The sequence below is a fragment of the Vigna umbellata genome, chromosome 8 (genome assembly GCF_029865625.1).
Source record: "Vigna umbellata cultivar VRB3 chromosome 8, Vumbellata_1.0, whole genome shotgun sequence".
NCBI lineage: Eukaryota > Viridiplantae > Streptophyta > Magnoliopsida > Fabales > Fabaceae > Vigna > Vigna umbellata.
Window position 1 is genome coordinate 19,464,845 of NC_142172.1, and position 24,554 is coordinate 19,489,398.

A 24,554-nucleotide genomic window follows, 5' to 3' on the forward strand; every position below is an offset into this window, starting at 1 on the left:
TTAAATCAGTTAAATCTATGATCACTAGTTAAAATTTGCAATTCAATTATTAAGTTCATTTAGTTTGCTTGCAAAACCCCTTAAACTCAATTACTGATGACTCCCTCTTTGTGTAAGATGAGAGGCCAAGCCTTCCATGCAGAGAACAAGTGTTGGACTGATCAAACAGAGTGACGAATGCAACGAAAATAAGGATGGATGGATGAACGAATTCAGTGACTATGGTGCGGTGTGTGATGCGAATTGGATTAAGAAAGCATTTTGTATAAGGAAAATGGGCTTGCCAACTTATCGATATTAAAAGGAATCTACAGGAGAATGGGTTTAGCATTCACAGATAAAGACAAGCATATTGTTTCTCAAGAATACACTGTCTCCTACAAGGGGAAGAAATGAACAAAGTACCAGCAGACTACATCACAGAAACCAATTCTTACTGTTGCTGTTATACAATGCAAACTTATGATATGACCAGAGGCAGCAGAGAACAATGGACGTGACCTCCTTCATACGACCTTTTATCATCAAAGTCCCTTACGAATGCCAGTCAAATGATTCACAAGATCTTTTTCTCCAGATTCTATTAGGACATCGATTGCACCCTCTTTGTATGGAGATTGCAGCGGAACTGATTTTTTAAGCATTATCTTGGCCAGCTTTGTGGCCTCGGTCAGGTGGCTTCTTTGACAAAGGCCAAATAAAAGAATAGAATAAATATCAGAGTCAATGGCAGACAAACATCCCTTGTCCTCAATTGCTTCAAGCAAGTAGAATCCATCCAATACCCGGTCCTTCATACAGAGCTCCTTTAGCAAAAGGCTAGATGCCAAAGTATCAGGTCTGGCATCACCAGAAAGCATTTCCATGAAGAGCTTCATTGCTTCGTCCAGCTTTTTAATCCTTATCAATGAAATCACAAGTGAACTGCAACAATCACCATAAGAAACACCATGTTCCACCACAAACTTATCAATCAACTTGTAAGCTTCTCCTACACGACCCTCAACACAAAGGCTATCAACCAAAGTAAAAACAGTAACATGATTTGCATGGCACCCCGAAGCTTTCATTCTATCCAGAATATCCAATGCTTTCGTCCACTGACCTCTCTTACAGAAACTTTGAATCACAGATGTATAACTAACAACATTTGGACGGCAATCCCCACCTTTCTCCATTTCATCCAACAACTCCAATGCCATTTCCATAGATCCAGACCTACACAAGCCATTTAAAATGGCTGATAAAAGGACCAAATTGGTTGAACATCTATGTACTCTCATAACCTTAAGCAAAGAATAAGCATGCTCTGGGCGACCCACATCACATAATCCCTCCACTATTGCCATGTACGTAATAAGATCAGGGTAAAGACCGTTCAAACTCATCTCCCCGATCAACTTCTCAGCCGTTTCAATGTCGCCATTCTTGCAACATAGCCTAATAACCACATTATACATCACAGTGTCAGCACCGATGTTGAAACTCTGCTCCATCTTCCTCAACACCCACAATGCCACGTCAGCTAGTTGGGCTTCTTTGCACAGTTTCAGAACCTCCCTGAACATGTTGACATTGACTAAACACCCTTCGGCCTCATAAGACAGAACGAGATCACGAATAATTTGGGGATTTTGCTGAATCCCAAACAACTTGCAAGCTTTGCTGTACGTGTAAGCACTGTGCCTGTAGCCAGATTGAAATCCAGCCCAAACGAAAAATCTGACGCCCAATAGAGGTTGCTTGGGATGACAGGAATTGAGGACTTCAATGACACATTGAGAATGGAGTTTAGGCTTAACCTTGGACAATGAGTTCTCAACACTGCGATTGTTTTGGTGGAGATGGGTACAGAGGGTATCGACCATGCCCATTCAGTGGGTGGAGAAAGGAAGAGTTTTGAGTGCGTCGCAACGCGAGAAAAGCCGAAACTTTACAAATTGGGGCATAGGGTTAGTGGACGAGAAAGAAAAAGGAAGAACGACGAAGGTTGCGTGAAACAGAAAAGGGTCTAATTGATTTGATTACCAGTGCCTGTGTATGTGAGGACGAGACTCCATCAGCCAAGAAATGAGTTGAGTTGGTTCCTTCCTCCTTCTCACACCGCTTCCAAATCCAATGGTTTTTTCAAACATCCTCTGGATAAAAATCAAAAGATACTAAATATTTATTGTTTAGTTTGACAAAAATCTATAATTTTTTATTTATGTAAACAATTTAAAGTTTGATAAAGTATATATTATTTAGATAGTTTTTAGAAACTTTAATTTAAAAAATATAATTAGATTTTAGTGGACCAGGAATTATAAACAATTATAGTTGACACTTATAAATATATACAATTTATTTGTATTATTTATTATTATTGTAATGATTTAGGATTATTTGGGATAATCCGCAGGAATGGTAGCAGAAGGGTATTTAAAGTTGAAAGGAGAAAGATGAAATGGGATAGGGAACCAGTGCGACAATGAAAATTGGGAGTGAAATAGATAGAGAATAGAAGACAATAGAAGAGACTAGATGGCGAAATCGGGATCAACCCCTGTCACTGCCTCTGCAAAGGTTCACCCTTCCAACGATCCCGAACTGGACCCGGACTCTTACGCCCTCGAGAAGTTCAGACTCTACGAAACCAGAGCGGTAATTATCCATTCATTCGTCACGCAATAATCTTTTACACAACCGATTAAATTAACCTATTTTGAAATTGCAATCGCAATCGCAGAGGTTCTACCTGATCGGAAGTGATCGGAGCAAGAGGTTCTTCCGAGTGTTGAAAATCGATCGATCAGAGCCGTCGGATCTGAATATCAGCCAAGACCCCGTCCTGTATTCACCCCAGGAGATCAAGAGCTTGCTTCAGCGGATTGCTGAGGGTAACAGAGCCACTGGCGGCCTCACTTTCGTCGCTAAGGTTTTCGGAATTGCTGGTTAGTACCTCTCTCTCTCTCTCTCTCTCTCTCTCTCTCTCTCTCTCTCTCTCTCTCTCTCTTCTCTCTTTCTCTCTCATCATGTGTATATACATGTGTACTATATATATCTCAACCAATTTCTCTATCATTTCAAGGCTGCATCAAGTTTCTCGAGTCTTACTACTTGATTCTCGTTACTAAACGTAGACAGATTGGTGCTATATGTGGCCATGCAATCTATAGCATCAAGGAGAGCCAATTGATAACCATTCCACATGTTTCAATCCAATCTGATTTAGCTCACTCTAAGACTGAGCTCAGGTAGATAACCCTTCCAAAACGTTTACCACATCTAACAACATCAGTTTCTTACCATCACCACGTCTCATTGCAGGTACAAAAAGCTTTTGTCTAGTGTCGATTTGACCAAGGATTTTTTCTATAGTTACACTTACCCTATAATGCAAAGTTTGCAAAAGAACGTTTCTCCTAGCGAAGACGGAGGGATGTCGTATGATAATATATTTGTTTGGAATGCATATTTGACACAAGCAATCAGGTCAAGATGCAATAACACTATTTGGACCATAGCTTTAGTTCATGGTCATTTTAGGCAGGTACGTTACTTCCTTTCTGCCGTCCGTCATTCATTATAGTTCGTTTCTTGTTAAATGAAAGCCTACTTGCTCTTCTTTGAAGCATGCATTTTCATTAAAGATCCATGGTAAATTTACAATTATTTATAGTATACCTGCTGGTAGAGCAAGATGAAAAATGTCTTAACTTCACTATTACTGGAACTCGGGATAGAATAACAAGTGGTTAGCTTCAATACTCACAAAAAGATATAGAAACACCCCAAACTTAGAACTTTGGTTGTCTCCTCAAACAAGAAAAAAGAAAAAGAAAATAAATACATTTATGATTTTAGAAATATAAAAGATAATATTTTAGAAGTATTGGCCCCAAATTTCTTCTATAGAAATTAATAATTATGGCTAATTACTCGTAGAAATAAACACCTTTATAATTTGTTTTCCTCAATTGAAATGCATCAGGTGAGTGTTCCACTCAAGTCAGCATTAAAAATGCACAAAACAAATTTGCCCTTTATAGAGGTTGTCATAAAGGTTTTGGAGGCATGAAAGCTGAACCCCTTTGTATCTAGAAGGCAAAAGAAATAACAGGCTAGCACAAATTTGTGGGTTTCTAAAATCTAGAGGCCCTCAATAACTGGAGGCCTTATGCAAAGGGTCTTTTTGCACGGATTATTCTACACGCATGCTCTTCATCTGTCATGAAAACATAATAAAAAATGTGTGGAAGGATGATAGGATATAATGTAATAGGTTATAATGGGTAATGTGTTAGGAATTAGTTGGGAGGTTTGGTTAGTTGGTTGGGGGGGGCCTGAATAAGAAGGCAGGGAGCTCTTGTGTGTAGACACTTTTTGATAATCTTGTAGATTGAGCTTTGGCTCTTTGTGAAGGGGAAACCCTTGGAGGAGAGAGTGCTCTCCTATTCTTTGTGTTCTATACACTCTATACAATAAAGAATATTACTCTTTTGTCTCTTTTCAATTCTGGGTTCCTATCAAAGGATCACTAAGGTCTTTCTTGACTTGTAATAAGGCCTTACTAACAAATAACATGGTTTTACACCACTTGGGGAAACAAGAGAGCATTTGTGTTCTTACTTCATAAACACACATAGATGCACAAGCACACATACACATATATATTTCAAACTCCTAACTAGCTTTTATTTTCTTTGAAATTATTTTGAACAATAATAATTATATATATATATATATATATATATATATATATATATATATATATATGAACTAGGCAGGTTATTGCTTTAGATACTCAATATTTTCCTCTTTTTGGTGGGTGTGATAAACACTCTAAGGTGTGGAAAGCATTTGTTTTTCATTAGGCTCAAAGGTTCCAAAACAAAATCTTTCTGTTTGGTTCAATTGGGTAACAAAGGATAATGATACATGTTAGGTTGGCCATTTTAGCTAAGTGATTATAATTCAAAAAATCAATGTCTTGATTCTTTCCTCGCACAAAATATGTGATCATGAAATTGAAGAGATTGAAGCAAAATAATTGTATGAAAAACAATGCAAAAAAACTGATAATTTTGAATTTCAAATCACTATCTACTATCTCACTTGGTTAGGCTGTAAGTGCTAAATTTATGAAATATCAAGTCACATCCATTAATCACAATGAAAGTTATGTCTCATATTAGCTTTGAGTAAATGTATCCACAATTCTAAAATTTCTCATGCTCATATAACATGCAAATTTTTATAATTTAGAAAAAGATTACAAACCTGTGCAACTCCATTACCTCTCTAGCCATTTGCTAATTGGTCCTCAAATCCAATTGACCATGCAAAGTAAAACATTAGTACTGTATTTCTGGATCCTGTATTTTTTTTAACTTAATGCAATAATGATTGCCAAGTACTGGATAACAGTGAGGGCCGAAAACAGTATATTTTATTGATTGATGAGACAGGCATCTGGTTGGTGGTAATGGGAAGAAATGAGAATTGTCATAAAACTTGTTATCCAAAGATGTTTTGTTGCTTTAAAACTTTTAAACTAATCCACTGTAATATATTTTTAAGTAATAATGGTTTTCAAAATCATTTTGAAGTCATTTCTTATGAGTAGTTTTCAATGAGTAAAATGCATAGAAAGTAACGAAGAGGCCCTTGACTTTCGAGACTACGTTTGTCATTCAATTCATAACATGATTCTATCTTTAGATTCATTATGGTGTTGTCTTGTAAATCCATTTTGTATCCATTTTCATACAAATATAAGAGTGATTTTAATTTTAGACTCAAATATGAATTCCATTAAAGATAAAATAAAGTACTAATATTATAATATATGTTTCAAGAAGAGCAAATCAAAAAGGAAACGGAAATCATCAATAATGCAGCAACTGTTCGGAAATTTTGTTCATTGACTTCATTCAATCACGACTTTTGATTGAAATGATCTTCTATGGCTTATAAGAGCTATTTGAGTGTTTCATTTCAATAATTTGTTGCGTGTTGGAAATATAATCAGTCCACATGGTTGTGTAGTCTCTGCTTATTCAGATCTGGACTTAATACTTACAATTGTGCTTAAGGATCGGGTTTGAATGTACTCATTCTTGTCATGTAAGAATCTTGTGTCTCATCTCTGTCCTTGTTGAGGAACGGGTATACTCATATCCACGTTCATATCGACTCTTGTAGTATCTCAAATATTTACTAAAAAAATTTTTACAAAAAAGAAGTCACATCAAGGGGGCCATGATATTGTCAAGGATTTAATGTTAGGGGGACACATTTTATTTTCTTCAATGTCCAATGTCAAGGAAGAAATGATAATTGCATAAATCTTAAAATAGATTACCAAATAACAATTGCATAAATGTGAAGTACTTGTAGAAAAGAATAAAAAAAAACACATAACTGAAATTTAAGGGAAATTACAACATCTATTTCTTTTGCAAATGTTAAGTGAACCATTGAGAAAGAGAATGAAAAATTGTGAAGCAAAATAAGGGTTCTTAAAATGAAACAAAACTAAGAACTAAAGAGAAAAGATATAAGTGTTTGAAGTTACCTAATAAACTAAGAGTTTACACCATTGAAATTGAGACTTGAACATTTTCACTTCATAATTAAAAACCAAGTAAAAGACTATCAAATGTGTGCCCTAGAAATGATTTAATTTGATGAAATTGAGGTTTACATTTCCTAAAATGTAATACATCGTTTGATCAAAACCACACAAAGGAAAACAATTGTTACTTGAGGTTGTGATAGAGGGAAAATACCTTTTGAATCTATTGAACTTAGTGGACATTGAACGAGTTGAACAATTGAGAGAGACAATGAAAGATTGTGTAGCGAAAGAAGAGTTCTTCAAATGAAACAAAACAAAGGATCAAAGAGAACAATGAAAATAAGATTTTTAGGTTACCTAATAATGAAGTGTGGTTTAGTAATATAAAATGGGTATGGAGATTGGGACAAGACAAATATGCACATACCGTCAGGTTCAATACGAGGATTCCCTGTCAAAATTGGATAGATTTGAACAATATCTATGGGTGTGGTTTATTTGCGATCCTTATTTATCCTCCATCGCCTTTACCCACTTTTATTACGTTATTTTGCTGTCTTGTCAATTAGTTTAACTATTCACAACAATTGTTATTGTATAATTTGAATTGTGGTTCTAAAAAATTGCAGAGTCGTCTATCAATTTTTGGAAGAGACTTCAGTGTTTCCCTGATTTCTAGACGATCTAGACATTTTGCAGGGACACGGTAAGCTCTTATTTTTATATTTTATTCATGTTTTTCTTATTTCACAGTTGATTCAAATGTCATGAATCACTATGATAATTTAAATTAGATAAGTGTTCTCTGTGTTTTTGTGATTATATTTTAATTTCATCCTTAGAAGTGTTTTGTTAAATTTCTAGCTATATATGAATTTTTTTCAAATTATATATTAATATAATATTCTTCTTCTCTTTCTCTGTGATGATTAATGGTAGAACTATCTAGTACATTGTAAAATTTCCCAACTAGTCAACTTTTTTCTAAAGCAATTTTCTGTAAGGATTATTTTATAATTATAGAAATAAAGTACAAATCCTTTATAATAAGGAAAAATTGGATTATATATGTATTATTAGGGACATTTTTATTCCAATTTCATATCTTTGTTATTAGAGGATGTCAAAGCTCTTCTATTTATTTATTGTCCTGTTTTCGTTTTCTTAATACAAATAAAACACTTGTGTTGTCTCATAAACACGTTTCAACTAAATGTCTCTCTCTTTCCTATAGTTTAACAGTTTGAATGACTAGTCAACTGCAAAGCAACAGTGGTTGATTTGATGGATGATGGTTGCAGTTCCTTCCACAATGAGAAAATACTCATTAGAGACCATGCTAGACCATTCTATAAATTGCTTTTTTGGTATAATTTTAAACGAGGAAGAATATTCTAAATTTCTATTGTTTCAAGATGTACGGAAGTGACTATCCTTACAAGTCTTATTTTTATCCTACATTTGAACTATAATTTTTTATGGGGCGCCTAAGTCCTACATTAAGCAATATGAGATACTCCGTTCGTTTCCTTAATAGCTAGCTTTTGAGGGTGGATTTACCAAGTGCTTGGATGTATAAATTGGTATCAAAGTTGGTTGTCAATGTATTTGAAAGGGCTATCTGTGGAGGGTTTTGACCGGTTAAGGGTTCTAACAATGGAGAGTCGTGTGAATTATCACTAAGTGAAATGTGGTAGAGTAAAAGCTGGTTATGATTCTTTGCTCTAGTTTCTGACCATGTGTGTCCCTCTCCCATTTAACTGTTCTGCACTTTTAGTTTATTCTGAGATATCCGTGTTTGACTATGCCAACTCAGTCATGTCTCCGATGTTTGAATTCATGCATGCTTTATTTTTCTTCTCATTCCACATTGATGATACACATTATCCAATTGTTTTCTTTTCTCATGTCCTTTCCATTACCTAGATCTGATGATCATAACTCTGCTTTAAGGGAACATTTTTTATGTCTTTATTTGTCCCGTGTTTATGCTGATTAGGTATAGAAATGAAATGAATTCATTTCTCTAAAAAATTATCTCAACATCTTCCATGTGGGGTAAATGTGATTCGAAAATGATTAGGGAACTATTATTATTGTGTTCCTTATTCTCCTTTTTGTACACCTAGGTTTCATTCTTAGTTTTGAATTAGTTTTTTTGGTAGCCTGTTGTTTTCAACTTGTTCACCTAACTTCTCAGTGGTCTGCATTTGCAAAAGAGGTCTAGCTTTACACATTCTAAGTAAAGAATTTAACTTCATGATCTGTCCTTATGCATTCAGTCTTAAATTAGTTAGGTAGATTTGGGAGCATTTTATTGTGATTCTTGCCTAATTCAGCTTATCATTCCTCTATTTTTCAAGTTCTCTTTTTTTGAGCTTGGTGAAATATGGTTTTTCAATTGTTTAAGCTGTGATGATAGTCGTATGTATGTTGTATATTTGACTAATTATAGGCTTTGCATCGTTTGGTGCAATTTGATGGAATGATTAGTACCATATTTCTCTTATGTAATGAGTTTTGTTGCCCTGGATTGTTTTTCCTAGACTTATCTATCATTATTTTTTTGCAAGGGAAACTTGTACTCTTCTAAATAATTTTCCCTAGAACTATGATTTTTTATCCTATTTTCATTTCTTGCAATTGTTTTATTCCATAGGATTGTTTATATTAGATTTTACAGTGGTTCCTGAGCCAAAGTTTTGATTTTGTGGTTATTATAGTTAGAGCAGAGTTCATAGTACACAATTGGTTAAACATTTGCTGATGCTTGTTCTCTACAATTTTACGAGTTTGTGTTGGTTTGATTGGAATATATATGAATTAAACATGGAAATATTCTTTGATATCATGAGTTATATGTATTTTGAGTTGATGTTTGGTTTTACATTGTGTCTATCTGGCTATAACAGTAATGGTTAAACTAATTTTCTCTGTAATGAAAATTTTCTGCAGTTACTTGAAAAGGGGTGTTAATGATCGGGGGAGGGTTGCTAATGATGTTGAGACAGAGCAGATTGTCCTTGATGAAGAAGCTGGCTCTTGCAAGGGGAAAATGAGTTCAGTTGTGCAAATGCGTGGATCAATACCACTTTTTTGGTCACAAGAAGCATCAAGATTTAGCCCTAAGCCTGACATAATTTGTACGAAATAGTTGAGATTAATATTTATCTTGTTCATTGTTCAATTTCATGCTGTTATAAACTATAACGCAGGAAATTCTCTGTTTTTTTGTTCTTTTTTTCCTTTTTGACTTCCAGTGCAGAGGTATGATCCGACATACGAAGCAACTAAATTGCATTTTGAAGACCTTGCTAAGAGATATGGCAATCCAATTATTGTTCTGAATCTGATTAAGGTAATTCCTCAAATAAAAATAGTTAGTTAGTGCGGACAAAGTTAGTAAATATCTATGTACTTGTTAATTGATTCTTTTTTTCTTTTAGCAAGGGACCTACATCTATTTGCATCCTGGTTCTTGTAGTGAAAATTGATTTCTGTCCATGTTTCGTGCTTCTACCAAATGACTTCCCATTTGAAATTTGAATTTCAATCTAGCAAGTTCTTTTCATTCATCATATCAAATCATAAGTGCAAATTGCAAATGAATAAAGATGTAAAAGAAACGCCTAACACACTGCTAACAGTGCCAAGCATGCTAGAATTTTTTTCCCTACTGTCTTTAGCTCTGAATCCTCTACCGAATATGGTTCTTTGTTACATGTGTTTGCATTAATGAATTGCGTCTTTTGTAAAATAGAAAATATTTTATAGTTTCTTGTAGCTCATTTAAAAGATGAAATGCAGACAGTTGAGAAAAGGCCTCGAGAAATGATGCTGAGACGTGAATTTGCAAGTGCTGTTGGTTATCTTAACCAAATTCTACCAGTAGAGAACCATCTTAGATTTATTCACTGGGACTTTCACAAATTTGCAAAAAGGTAAGCCTACTGTGCTATATCTCTTAGTCTCACAGTGGTGGTCTTTTACTTTTCCTGCATTTCAAACATATATGTGACTATTCTATATTCTTTTGTGCCTTTTCAAAGCAAGTCGGCCAATGTTTTAGCAGTTTTAGGAGCTGTAGCAAGTGAAGCGCTTGATTTAACTGGTTTTTACTACAGTGGTAAACCCAGTATAATAAAGAGGGCCAACAAGAGTAATCGAACTAGCACAGGAAGGTATGATCTATCATTGAAATTGTTACTTGACATTCAATACAGTGTTTTTCTTGTTTTTTTACATATTTTTTTTCGAATTGTAACTCTTAACATGGAATTACATTTTTTACTATCCAGTATTATCTAACCAAGCCCTTATGTTTTCCATAAAATAGCAAAGATAGGAAAAAAATGCAGGGTCCTGTTACCTTTTCCACCTCATACTTCTGCTTTGAGGTTTGACCACCTGCTGCTCTATAGCCTTCACTGTTAATATATGCTCTTTCCAGAATTAAGAAACATAGAACTAGAAGTCTCCATGAAAATCATGAACTTTTTGAATAAATTCATATCCTTTCTTGTTTTGATCTTGCACTTCTTAAGGTTTTGATCTATACTTAAGCTTTCCTGTCTTATCTATTTTTGGACTTTGAACATGAAGTTTGTTTCCGGTTGTCTTTTCATTTTTGTCTGTTTCACTTCAGTTTTGGATTATTGAGAAGTGGACTTAATTTGTAATGAATGATGATGATTTCTGATAACAATGGAAAGCTAGGCCTTAGTAAGGTTATCAAACTCGCGAGTTAACTCATTAACTCGGACGAGTTTGCGTTTCTAGTCCTGGCTTCCGAGTTAATTCGGAAGCAAACTCGGTGGAATCGTAACTGAACTCGATGGGATCGGTTAAAATCACGATTTTGCAATGATTTTGCGCGTTTGAAATAGGGAGAAACGAAGAAAGAGGAAGTCCTTTTGAGTTTAGGGTGTCATCGCGTTTCGATGCCGTTCGTGGTCGCACTTTGTTGGCTCGTCTTTGTTTACTATGCCGAACTTTTAGGCCAAAAATAAAAAACATAAACACTGAAGATAGAAATGCACAAACAGTGGAGTGGATTTCATTTCTTTAATAAAACTCTAACGATTTAATTTCTTTAATAAAAGCACAAACAATGTCATTTTGGGGTTCTAATGTTAAAATGAAAAAGCTTTACTCCACACGCAGAGCTTGAAGGAGGCGAGATCAAGAGCGGTTGCGGTGAGTGCAACGGTGAGCGCGAACAAGGAGAATGGAGTACAACCACGAGCCAAGCGAACGACGACCACAAACCAGGTGATCGGCGAAAGCGAAGGCGAGCCAACGAAGTGCGACCACGAACAACAGCGAAACACGACGGCACCTTAAACTCAAAAGACTTCCTCTTTCTTCGTGCAGAATCGCGATTCTAACCGATCCCACGAAGTTTAGTTACAATTCCACCGAGTTAACTCAGAAGCTAGGACCGAAAACGCAAACTCGTCTGATGATACGATCTTGTCCAGGAAAAAGTATGGGGATTAAAGAATGTAGAATAAGACAGATATGGGGACGCCACAATCTAGCAAATTGATAAGTCAAGTGAAGATTTGCCACAAATATTAATCTTTGATAAAAATTAAAGTTCTAATCCAAGAATCAAGAGAATCTTCTCTGACTCAAGTGTTTACATAAACTTTTAGTATCTTTATATATAGGTATATAAGTTAAAAAAACCTCGAAATCCTAAAATAAAGCCCAAAGCCCAAAACACAAAAATCATGAATTTACTCGAACACCGAGTTTGCTTCCGAGTTAACTCGGAAGCCAGGACTGGAAACGCAAACTCATATGAGTTAACGAGTTAACTCGCGTTTGATAACCTTGATTTGGTATCAGTGGAAAATAGGACTGATTTTATTATTCTTAATCATGAAAAATACATTCTCATATCCTTTATTTGTAACAATCTAAATTTCCTAAAAAGGGAAATAGGGGAAACTAGGGAAACAAAACAAAATAGAAGATTATACGTCTATTTTCTTTAATTAGGAAGATTCTAAAGATATCTTCTCTAATTACGACACTCCCCCTGTAGTTGGTAAATGAATATCAATCATTCCCAACTTGCCTACAAAATCTTGAAATCTACCCGGAGGAAGCCCTTTTGTAAAAATATATGCTATTTGAAGTTCTGTAGGAACATGAGTTGTAATTAGAAAGCCTCTGTCAAGATTATTTTTGATGAAATGTCTGTCAATCTCAATGTGTTTGGTTTTGTCACGTTGTACTGGATTATGGGCTATGCTCATGGCAGACTTATTGTCATAATGTAGTTGCACCGGGTTCTCCACTTTGACTTTAAGATCATCCAAAATGATTTTCATCCAGAGTTCTTCACACATTCCTTGAACAAGAGCTTGAAATTGAGCTTCTGTACTAGAACGGGATACTCTATCTTTCTTTTTGCTTCTTCATGTTACCAGACAATCTCCAAGAAGCACACAATACCTAGAAGTAGATTTTCTGTCAGTAATAGAAGCTGCATAGTCAGCATCAGTATATATCTTCATAGTCAATGTCTTCCCTTTTGAATAATAACCCCTTTCTTGGACTTGACTTCAAGTATTGGAGATTTTTGTCAACTGCTTGCATCTATCTCTCTCTTGGATCATGCATAAATTGGCTCACTACACTAATTGCATAAGCAATGTCTGGTCTTGTGTGTGATAGATAAATCAATTTTCCTACAAATCTCTATATTGGGCCTTCTCTACAGGAGCACTTTCTTCACTTCCAATTTTGTGATTCTGTTTTATAGGAACTGTTGAGGTTCTACATCCTAGTTTTCCTGTTTCTTTGAGGATATCAAGTACATATTTCCTTTGGGAGATGAAAATTCCGTTCTTGGAGTAGGCAACCTCTATTCCAAGAAAATATTTGAGTTTTCCTAGGTCTTTCATTTCAAATTGAGCTGCCAATTTATCTTTTAGTGCCAATTTTTCTATTTCATCATCTCCTACAATAATCATATCATCTACATACTTGTAGAAGAGTGCTTTATGAATAGAGTGTGATCTCCTTGGCTTTGTTAGTATCCCAAGGAAACCATTGCTTTTTTAAATCTTCCAAACCATGCTCTAGTGGATTGCTTAAGCCCATACAATGCTTTCTTCAGGAGGCATACCTTGCTTCTTTCATTTTTTACTTCAAAGCCCAGGAGGCTCCCGTGACCTTTTCTGAGACAATGACAGCGTGTGGGTCACACCAAAAAAAAAGGAGCAAAACTTAAAACTCAGATCTACTCAAATATAGGTCGAACGGGCCATCACCGACCCTAGGAACAGACTCAGGAGGCTTTGACGACTCTGTCTGTGGCGGTGGCAGCAAGTGAGTTTCACCGAAGGTGGGTGCGTGGGCTGTACGCGCCGACGACAGTGGCGGCGAGTGGCGACTTCTCTCCTGGAGCAACGTCCGACGTTGTGGTCGTCGGTTTTGGGCTCATCTTTCTGCCCTATCAACGACCCCAACCGGTGACGACGGCAACGGCGGTAGTCAGACAGCGGCAACGGCAGCGGCGCGACTTCTGCAGCGGGATGGAGCTCCAATATCAGAGCTCTGACACCAAGTAGAAAATAGGACTGATTTTATTATTCTTAATCATGAAAAATACATTTTCATATCCTTTATTTGTAACAATCTAATTTTCCTAAAAAGAGAAATAGGAAAACTAAGGAAACAAAATAAAATAGAAGATTATACATCTATTTTCCCTAATTAGGAAGATTCTAAAGATGTCTTCTCTAATTACAATAGTAACTAAGAAAAAAATTCAAACCAGAACCTTGCTCTAATACCCAATGATACGATCTTGTTTAGGAAAAAGTATGGGGAATAAAGAATGTGGAATAAGAGAGAGATGGGGATGCCACAATCTAGCATATTGAGAAGTTAAGTGAAGATTCGCCACAAAGATCTTAGTCTTTGATAAGAATTAAAGTTCTAATACAAGAACGAATAGAATCTTCTCTCAAAAAATACAAATGCATATAATATGACTCAAGTGTTTACATCAACTTTTAGTATCTCTATATATAGGTATATAAGTTTAAAAATACCTCGAAATCCTAAAATAACGCCCACAACACAAAAATAACAGAAAATGAAAATTACAGATGCAAACTTTCACTTTCACTTAGCGAGGCCCACTCGCCTAGCAAACACTGATTGGGTCGCCCAACAAATTTAACATTTTGTAAAATTAAAATAAAATTAAAATTTATTTAATTTCTTAAATTATTCTATAATTGTGTTCATGATCTTCCTGTTCTTTATTTTCCTCCTTCATGGAATATTATAAGTTTCATGGAGACGTGTTATCTTTGACCTTGTCATAGATCCTTTGAATGACAAATGTTCTTCCTCAAGTTCTTCTCATATATGTTTAGGAGATAATACTTTATCATACCCTCTTTCTTGAAGAGAATTTATTCTCAAATTTGTACCACTTGAAGATTCCTTATCACGTGAAGTGTGGCCTAGGACAAAACAACAAACAGAACCGTAGAACTAACAGCTCAAACCTATTACTAAGAATATCAATCTTTGGCTGGGTTTGTCTGTGTACTGGGCTGACAGCCAACAGAATGCTACTGCAGTTTTATTTTATCATAATTGTAAAAGTGCAACATGTTGCTTTAGAGAATGGAAGTTCTATTTATGTTTTCAACTAATTCTTTATTTTGTTAGGGATGCTTCACTGAGAGATCTGAGAGCTAGTTCTGGTGATATTGTGAGGATTGGGAACAGTAATGAAATGATAAACTCTGTGGTTAACCGAGACAAAGAGACTGACACTAACCATCAGAATAAAAAAGATAATTTTAGTAGTGATGCACCACATTTTCAGAGTGGAGTTCTTCGTACCAACTGCATTGACTGCTTGGACCGTACAAATGTTGCCCAGTATGCATATGGTCTTCAAGCTTTAGGATGCCAGCTCCATGCAATGGCTTTGACTGATGTGCCCAAAGTGGATCCTGATAGTAGTATCGCTGCAGCTCTAATGGATATGTATCAAAGCATGGGGGATGCTCTTGCTCAGCAGTATGGTGGTTCAGCAGCTCACAATACTGTATGACATATTTTATGAGATTCTCCTTCACAAATATCTAGTCTCCGTCTTCTTCTGCTGTTTGCTGTAATACATGTGTGTATATTTTGGTGAATGACAGGTGTTTCCGGAGAGGCAGGGAAAGTGGAAAGCAACAACACAATCAAGAGAGTTTTTGAAGTCCATAAAACGATATTATAGCAATGCTTACACAGATGGTGAAAAGCAAGATGCAATAAACTTGTATTATTCCTCTGTCCCTTGGTTAATCTAGTGTTGAATAAATAATTAATATTTTAAATATTTAATATATTGTTCTTTTTCCAGATTTTTAGGTTACTTCCAACCACATGAAGGGAAACCTGCTCTGTGGGAGCTGGATTCAGATTATTATCTCCATGTATCTGGGGTTGGGGATGATCTAATTCCTGAGAAGTGGTGAGTCATCCTAGTTAAATTGGCTGATATTAAAATCCATTAGTGACATGCACATGCTTCTATGATATTTAGAATTGATTTTCTCATTTCTTTTGTATGTAAATACAGTTTCTATTGTTTATTTTCCCTATCAGTTCATATTTTCTTCCTGAATTTTTCAGTTCTGAAGCGAATCCTAAGCCTTCTGAAAGTGGTGGAATAGTATTCACCCCAATACCCGCTTGCAGAGAAGACTTTTTACGGATAAAGTTGACATCGTTTGACAAGTTAATTGAGAAGACCTGTAGTACAATTAAAAATGTAAGACTATGCTCTGAACCTGATCAAAGACCAGGTGGGAGTTCTGGAAACAGTGGAGTGGCACCTGATGCAGCGTAATTTCTCTTATTCTGAGTTGCTGTTTAATGATTTTATTTCTCGTTTATTGTACTTTTTATAGACTGCTTCCCTTTTCTCGTGATTTTCTGACATGCATATGTAAATATTAGAAATTTTCTTGCCATTCCACTTAAAGACCAGTTCCTGTAGCTTTGGTTCTTATTATAAGACAAAAGTAGCTGATTTTGTCTCTCCCTGCTTCTTAGTACTTACTTGACCGGTTTTATCATTTCAAAAATAATTTGTTAGGACTGGAAATGTGGGCTTACATTTTGAAACTAGGCCCGGGATTTGGAGAGTGCAGGAGAGGAGAAACAAGGGTGTGAATAAAAATGCTGATGTGGCAAAGGGTGTAACAAAATTAGTTAAGGTGTGAGAAGTAGTGGGAATATAAAGGGGAGGAGAATGAGAAGAGAGGATACGAAAATATATTGTGGAATTCTGTTATGGCTTGAAGGTGCTAACTTGTCTAGAGGATGCGGCAGTAGAAATCACCATCCTACTGTATTTTCTGTTTCATTTTTGAAATAATCCATATATTCTCTCATTTTCCCTGTTTCTTCTACTTTTTGGGTCTCTGACATAATTGGTCCGCATGCCATATTGTCCTGTGCTTTTTAGCTTCTGTTCCTTCAACTAATTTTCTATCAATGCTCAGGAATCTAATTGAGATAGTTTTGTTTGATTGGTTTATGAATGCCTATTAAATTTTGTGATTATGAATGAATAATTCACCGCATGTTCAGTTCAGATTCTAACTAACACAAGCAGCAAAAAGTTGGATTCCTTTCAATCAACTCCCTCTGATGTCAAACAACATCAAATAGAAGCAATCCATTAATCCGCTTGATAATTTTGGTAGATTATTTAGAAGACAATCTCTCTTGAAAGTAAGATTAGAATCACCATTTCTAGATGAATGTAATTTCTGTTTAAACTTAGTTGCCATTTAAGCCATTCCTTCCACCCTAACCATGTACATCATTTTGTATGGAAATAGTGGGTAGAATTTCTGACTAGTGTGAGATGCAAAAGCTATTCAGTGATCTAAGTAACTTGAGGTAATTTTGTCGAGACAATGATTGTTTGTTAATCCCCAGTGAGATACAGCTAAAAAGCCCGAATTGGCTTTTTGGCCAGAGAAAGTACGAAGAGGGTTCCTCTGCTGCAAAAGTAGCTTCTCATGAAACTGACGTTGAAGGATCTCATGCTAATGGATTTTGTGACTTGAATTGGCTTTCTTCTGGCAGTGATATGAATGAAGAGGATGTTTTCCAAAGGTATGTATCTTAAAAGTTCATTATCCTTGTGTGACTTCATTGCACCTTCCATTTTTCCTTTCATGATCAGTATCCCATTTGATTATTTTTCTGTTGGCTAACGTTTACACTGTAGGTCGCTATAAAACTCATTTGTATGTTTACATTGTGCGTTGTGATTTTTTTAGCTCTAGACAGAGCTGCCATGCTGATAATGGGGAACAGGCTTGGTGCATTTGAATTTGATCCGTTAAGTTGAGCTGGTGCTCTTAATATTTTAAGTGACCACGAATAATTCTAAACTTGTTTACTTTCTACAATTAAGAAGTAAGTTCATGCTACAGTTGGTTTAAATTATAATGAATGAAGGATTTCTTTTAAAAATTTATGAAGTGCTTGTCTAGGATCTACTGCATTTATAACTACCTGAAATCCCATTCTTCATTGGTTGGGAATCCAGTGTTGTCTCTTCCGGCATATTAACACTGTAGACAGTCCCACATTCTTTGTTCTCACTTGATGCCTTTAGCTTGTTCAGTTTACAGATGATGCTCTTTTTATACTTTTAATCTGGTAGGTACCTTGCAATGACCTCAGCAAATGAGGCGAATGGGTGGTATGGAGGTAGTCTCCTCGGCGATCAAGATGAAAGCAGTGAGATATATAAACATTACGCCGAGCTATGTCAGGTATGTGCTTTAACCGTGAGAAATATAAACATGCCCACATAACTAGTACTTTGTATGTGGACTTACGTATGAAACACTTACCATTGCTTGCTTCAAAGAAAGCGCTGTCAGAGGTACAAATCTCTCCTTTAGTTTAAGTACATGCTGGGTTGATTGGCATGTTATATTTTTAATAAGAAATGACAAAGAAATAAATATGAAATGAAGCAGATAAAATAGCATCTTTATTAGGATGTGATATGCATGTTTGCTGCCAAAATGTAGTTTTTACCGCCTTTATCCTTGGCATGCATGCAGGGACCTGCCTTGGAACTTTTCCAAAATGACTCTGAGAGGGAGCAACACTACGCAGATGCTTTAAGCACGAGTTCATATGAAATTGTTAATGATACTAGCGTTGCGACAGAAATGGAAGCAGCTCTAAAGGAGTATGACCAAGTTGGTGCGGACCTTGGGATCATTCCCAGATCTTGTAAATTCTTTGCCGATGATCCGAGTTGGCTTACAAGATGGTTAACTGGGGAAGAAAAACTACAAAGGTATGATGGGTTATTATTTTGACATGTATAATTTGAACATTTGTTTCTGTACTATTTTAACTCGTAGTTCCTTATACAAAAGACGTTGTCAGTTTTCTTATCATTTGGTCAGGCCTTATATATATATATATAATTAATTTTTCTTTTTTAAATTTGAGCACATTTTTTCTCCATAGGATTGCCTTGGTTATTCCATACTCAAACTGAAGTTTAGTTCCGGTACTTTTACTATACTTAGGTTTTAGTTCTTATAATTTTATTCTAATTGTTTTAATCCTTATAATATATAGAGATGGGTTCTAATGAATTTGCTTTGAAGTGCTATTGTTTTGCTTTTTCAGACATTTTGGATATTTAGGGATGAATGAAACTATTAAGGATGAAATGTTCTATATTGTTTTCCCTTATTTTAAAGTGGGATACAATGATGTATGCATAGACTGAATTTTTCTTGTAACTGGATAGATAGGAAATAATCTAACTAAATAGGACAAACAGCAGAACAGAAAGGAAAAAACAAAATAAATAGGAAGCATGACAAATAGTTCTTGAACCATCCAGAATTGGCAAAATTAGTATGACAAACTTGCTGTGCTTCTTCTACCTGAAGTGGGACAACTAATGGTATTTGATATCCCACATAAATCGGAGGCGAGAATATTGATTCCAGAGAGGTTTGGAGAGAAACTTTTGTAGAAAAGCGTAACAATTTCATATGACTTTGTTGAAGTTCCTCTTGGACCGAGAGAAAATATCTCTAAATGTTTGGTCCTCTGGTAAACCATCGGAATAACAGTAACATGAGTTGCATTCTAACTATTATAATGTGACCGAAAGACGAGAGCCCTTGTTATGCAAATCATGTAAAAGAGACTGAATTATTGTAGCTCACAAAGGGTGGATGCAAGGACATAAGACAATAAAATGGTTAAAGCTTCCTACACCTTATCAAAAGCTTCCGAAAAATGTTTCCATAAAAAGAGAGTTTTCCTATGCAACTCCGCTTTTTCGATTTCCGGTTGCAACAACCAAGACGTATCTTCTTCGCCGCGTCCGAGAACAGGGCCGTGTCTAGCCCTAAAAACGGTGTCCGACACCATGTCGTGCACGTCCCCGAAATGTGTCCGTGTCAGCAAAGTGTCGGAAGCGGGGAAGCGCGGCCTCCCAGCCGTCTCGAAGCTTCATAGGGAAGGATGAAATGTCGTCTGTCATTTGGCCTTAATTAAAAACGTGAATAGAAGGTTCCATACACAAATTGGATTTTACTTCTAACAGAAGAACAAAAGAGAAAGAATGTGCGGATAGTTGGAAGGGGAAAAAAGGGAATCAAATCGAATTGATTGATGCGCTTGAGTGTTACAGTGAGAGGTGTGGTGAGAGGGAGAGGCTACCATGGGCGTTGGAGTGTTGAGAGTGAGTGCCAGGGGAAGGCGAAGGGGAATGCCAGTGCCTGGAATTCCCTTCTTCGCATGCACTCCACCCATGGATTGCCCCAAAGTGTCCTTCGATGTTTTGCTTCTTTTCTCAACTCTGGTCATTCCCCTGATCAGTTTACTTTCGCCATCACTCTGTCCGCCTGTGCAAAGCTACACAATGTTGAGTTGGGGAGGGCAGTTCACTACTGCATAATTAAGAGGGGTCTTCAATCTGCCTCCTTCTGTCATAGCGCACTCATCCATTTTTACGCCAATTCCCACTCTCTCACTTCTGCTCGCATCCTATTTGACGCCGCACCCTCCCCTCATCTCCACCCTGTTTCTTGGACCTCTTTAATCTCTGGTTATGTTCAAGCCGGCTTGCCTCAGCAAGCACTTCACGTATTTGACAAAATACGCACCACTGTTTCTCCCGCTTCTTTTCCACTTCTAGACCCTGTGGCACTTGTCACCGTCTTAAACACTTACACCTCTTTAGGAAAGCTGGACAATGCTTGCCACTGTAATATCATTTTCACCTTCAGTTCCAATTTCATAAAATGACGAGCGTTCAGCCTTCTTCATAACGAGGACGAACGTTAAAGACGAGACCGAGAAAGACTCGTTTCCGAGCAGAACAAAGCCGACACATATTGTTTGACGAACGTCATTACCACTTGAATCAGTTAAATGAACTGACTCTAGTACGATCCAATCAATACTCAGAATAAGTTAAGTATACAGGCTCTAGGCCGAATTCAAATGGATATAAACACTACCAGACGAATAAAGAACTATACCGAGATCAATTCGCTTAGAGAGACCGACTGTCAGTCAATGACCGAACGCGGTAATACGCATTTACTAAAATATTTGGACGAACGCTATTTACACCCGTTTGGTAATTAAAAGCAAGGACAAGCGTTCGGTATAAGACCGAGCGCCACTCATAACGTACGCTTTGGGTCGAGACCCATCGTTGATTCGAAATAATAGAAAGAGGGATTTATATAAGACGAGATGGTAAGGTTACGTTTTTAACAAAATGACTAAGTGTCCGAATGTATATTTTCAAGTTTCTCAATTCCTCACACAACACTCAGGATATCTACGTTTGGCCGAACGCTCAAACGTAGGACTAATATAAGGGGGCGTTCTTCCTCAACGGGAATTCTTTCCAAATGAAAGAATTCACTTTCAAAGAAAGTTTAATAACAACACCGAACGGTCAAGGACCGTTCAATGACGAACGTATTTTATCATAGGGAATTTCATGCTTAAAGATTCATTTACATTTACTCATTTTCAGCATATACATTTCATACTTCCAAATACTCATACCATAGTTCATCACATTTTCACCATACATCAGTTCAGACTTATGACCATATATTAAAATCAAATATCACAGAGCATACTTCATGCAAATCACAGAACATCCATACAGTACAATACAACATACGAATTAAATTGAATAAGCTTCCCTTACCTGGATCAGTGATGAACGTCCTAAGAGTATGATTTTTTGTTTCGCCCAACTACAGCTTTCTACCCTCAACGATTAAGTCTAACCATAAGAATAAAGAAGAACTTAGATGGTACCATTGCATGCACCCAAAACTGGGTTTTGCATGTAACCAGAAAACGAACGACCAGAAACGAGAGCTTACCGGTTTCAGAATCTGGATCTGTTCGGTCCAAATTGAAGCTTATGACTCCGGGAGTACTTCTATGGTTTCTGAATGATGAACGGAGAAGAGAAAGGATGAGTTTCAGTAGAGAGAAGGAAGAGGTTTCTAGAGAGAAGGAGGAGAAAATAGAGGTCTGAAGTTAGGAAGAAGAAGGTGCGTGCAGGAGAGTGAGCAGCGTTTTCAGAAAATCATTTTTGTTTACCCTGCTTTCAAACGGTCGTGCACTTCTCCTGTTGACACCTGCACTCCACTAACTGACTTCCGAAGCTTCTACTGTGACACTTGGCGTTAGCGCAGAGAGTGTGTGAGTGCGTTTTAATGGCACTGAGCAGAGGTCGTGGGTGCATTTATGAGAGCAAACAGGTGGCTCTCTGGTGCATTAAATGAGACGTGACAGACACACAATGATATGTTTCTCTCTTTCTTCCTGTTAGAGTTCTTTGCTCTTGTTTCTCATCATCTGTGTCCCTCATTTAAATGATCGTGTATGTTCTGCAATCTTAGTTATTCTAAATTATCTTGTATTTGAGACTGCAATTGAATACCAACAAAGTCATTGCCTTTGACATTTGAACTCATGGATGATTATTTTTCTCCCTCTCTTTTGCACACTGATGATACACTTTAAAACTGTTTTCTTTTCTCCAGTTGATTTTTCTTATGTTCCTTTCCATTGTCTAGATCTGTTGATCATAACGCTGTTTAAAAGGAACATTCTCTTTAATCATGATTATCCTGAGTTGATGTTGAATGGTTTAGAAATGAAATTATCTGGAAATATTTTCTTCCTTGTGGAATAAATGTACTTTCAAAATTATCTGGAAATATTATCTTCCTTGTGGAACACAACTATTATTTGTGTTCCTTATTCACTTTCTTCTTACACTTTGGTCTCATTCTTAGTTTTGGATTTTAATTTTGTGTAGCCCATTGTTTACAACTTGTACACCTCGGGTTGAGTAGTCTGCACTTTTCAAAATGTGTAACTTTACGCTTTCTAAGCAGAGGATTTAAGCTCATGATCTGTCCTTATGCATTAGTCCTAAAACAAGTCAGCTGATCATTCTTCGTTTCTTTTAAGGTCTCTTTTTTGTTGTGCATGGTGAAATATGGTTCAGCAATTATTTAACCTGTTGTGCTATGATAATAGCCATATGTATGTTTGACTAATTATAAGCTTTGGATTGTTTGGTGTAATTTAATGAAATCATTAGTGCCATATTTGTTTGTAGGTGACTCATGCAAAGATCTCTTACATAACTAGTTTTGTGGCACTGGATTGTTTTTCCTTGAGCTTATCATTATTGATAATGGAAGGCAAATTCTACTCTATAATAATTTTCATCGAACGTGTAATTTGTTGTCCTATTTTAATTGCTCATGCGTGTTATATTCTGTTGGATAGTTGATTTTAGCATTTACAATGGTTCCTAAACCAAAGTTTTTTATTTTGTGGCATATCGTTTCCAGCAGAGAGGCCATTATACACGATTGGTTGAAAATTTACTGATGTTTGTTCTCTTCATTTTTTGGGTGTTGATTTGATTGGAATATATAGAATTTCATCATTGTGACCGTATTCTCAAATAAGAAGAGTTGAATTTAAAACTCTGTAGTTGGTCCTGTGCATTGTTCATGCTTCAGGTCCAAAAAGCATTTTGCTTGAGGAATGTGTTAGGGATGATGCAAAATCATTTATGTGCCTTGCCCAACAATTTGGATTTAAACTCTTTAAGATGGTGCATACAGACGAAACAGAAGTTTATTCAATCAGAAAGGTAAGAGGGAGACATGAAAGAAAACTCAAATAATGCGTTGAAAAAGACCTTCGTCTGAATGGTTGATTACTATTATTATCACTACTGCTACTATAATAATACTACTACTATGCTACTACTCATGGTTATCAAACTCGTGAGTTAACACTTTCGGTGTAAACTCACTTTTTTTCCTGGGAAGTAAACTCTTACTTATTACAGTCGAGTCTAAAAATCGAGTTTTAAGAGCTCTCACGAGTTTGTTTACGTGAGGTTGACCGACCCCTAGAGTGCTGGTACTACTATACTACTCCTACTGGACCTAGTGCTAAGGATACTACTACATTTTTATTTTACAATAATGGCAAAAGTTCTAGATTTTGCTTTAAAGGAAGCTCTATTTCTATTTTCAACTATTTCTTTATTTTCGCAGGGATACTTCTCTGAGAGATGTAAGAGCAAGTTCTGGAATCTGAGAGGGTTGGGAACAGTAATAAAGTGTTAAGTTATGATTAATTGGCGTGAACCATCAGATTTGGCGCTTAAAAATGAATGTTTTGAAGCTAATAATTTTATTAAATTAAAATTTTGTTTAACTTTTTCGCTAACACAATTTAATGTTGCATGAATAGTGCGATCAAAGTGAAAATATATAAAAAAAATTATCTCTCTTCAGTAAATAATGAATTAAAGTGAAAAGTTGAAAATGTCTTTATTAAAAAATTAAATTAAAAACAGTTTATAGTTTTAAATTAGTGA

At 36.1% G+C, this 24,554-nt stretch overlaps 1 protein-coding gene and 1 pseudogene across 3 annotated transcripts; one reads left to right on the forward strand and one right to left on the reverse strand.

Moving 5' to 3' along the window:
• Window positions 1-309: 309 nt before the first annotated feature.
• On the reverse strand, window positions 310-2,134 carry LOC148194207 (pentatricopeptide repeat-containing protein At5g47360 pseudogene; annotated as a pseudogene).
• Window positions 2,135-2,482: 348 nt separating this feature from the next.
• LOC124832844 (phosphatidylinositol-3-phosphatase SAC1-like) lies at window positions 2,483-24,467 on the forward strand. 3 transcript variants are annotated; one of them, XM_088097893.1, is made up of 17 exons: window positions 2,483-2,643; window positions 2,729-2,933; window positions 3,071-3,236; window positions 3,310-3,532; window positions 7,192-7,268; window positions 9,518-9,705; window positions 9,823-9,920; window positions 10,370-10,503; window positions 10,612-10,743; window positions 15,266-15,650; window positions 15,751-15,872; window positions 15,957-16,067; window positions 16,229-16,441; window positions 17,546-17,725; window positions 18,282-18,393; window positions 18,691-18,932; window positions 24,229-24,467. In XM_088097893.1, the coding sequence occupies exons 1-17, from the start codon at window positions 2,524-2,526 to the stop codon at window positions 24,269-24,271; spliced, it is 2,751 nt and encodes a 916-aa protein (XP_087954019.1). In that variant the 5' UTR covers window positions 2,483-2,523; the 3' UTR covers window positions 24,272-24,467. The 3 variants fall into 3 exon arrangements, with proteins under 3 accessions (XP_087954019.1, XP_087954020.1, XP_087954021.1); XM_088097894.1 differs by lacking the exon at window positions 24,229-24,467 and adding an exon at window positions 23,253-23,563; XM_088097895.1 differs by lacking the exon at window positions 24,229-24,467 and adding an exon at window positions 23,271-23,563.
• The last annotated feature ends 87 nt before the right edge of the window (window positions 24,468-24,554 follow it).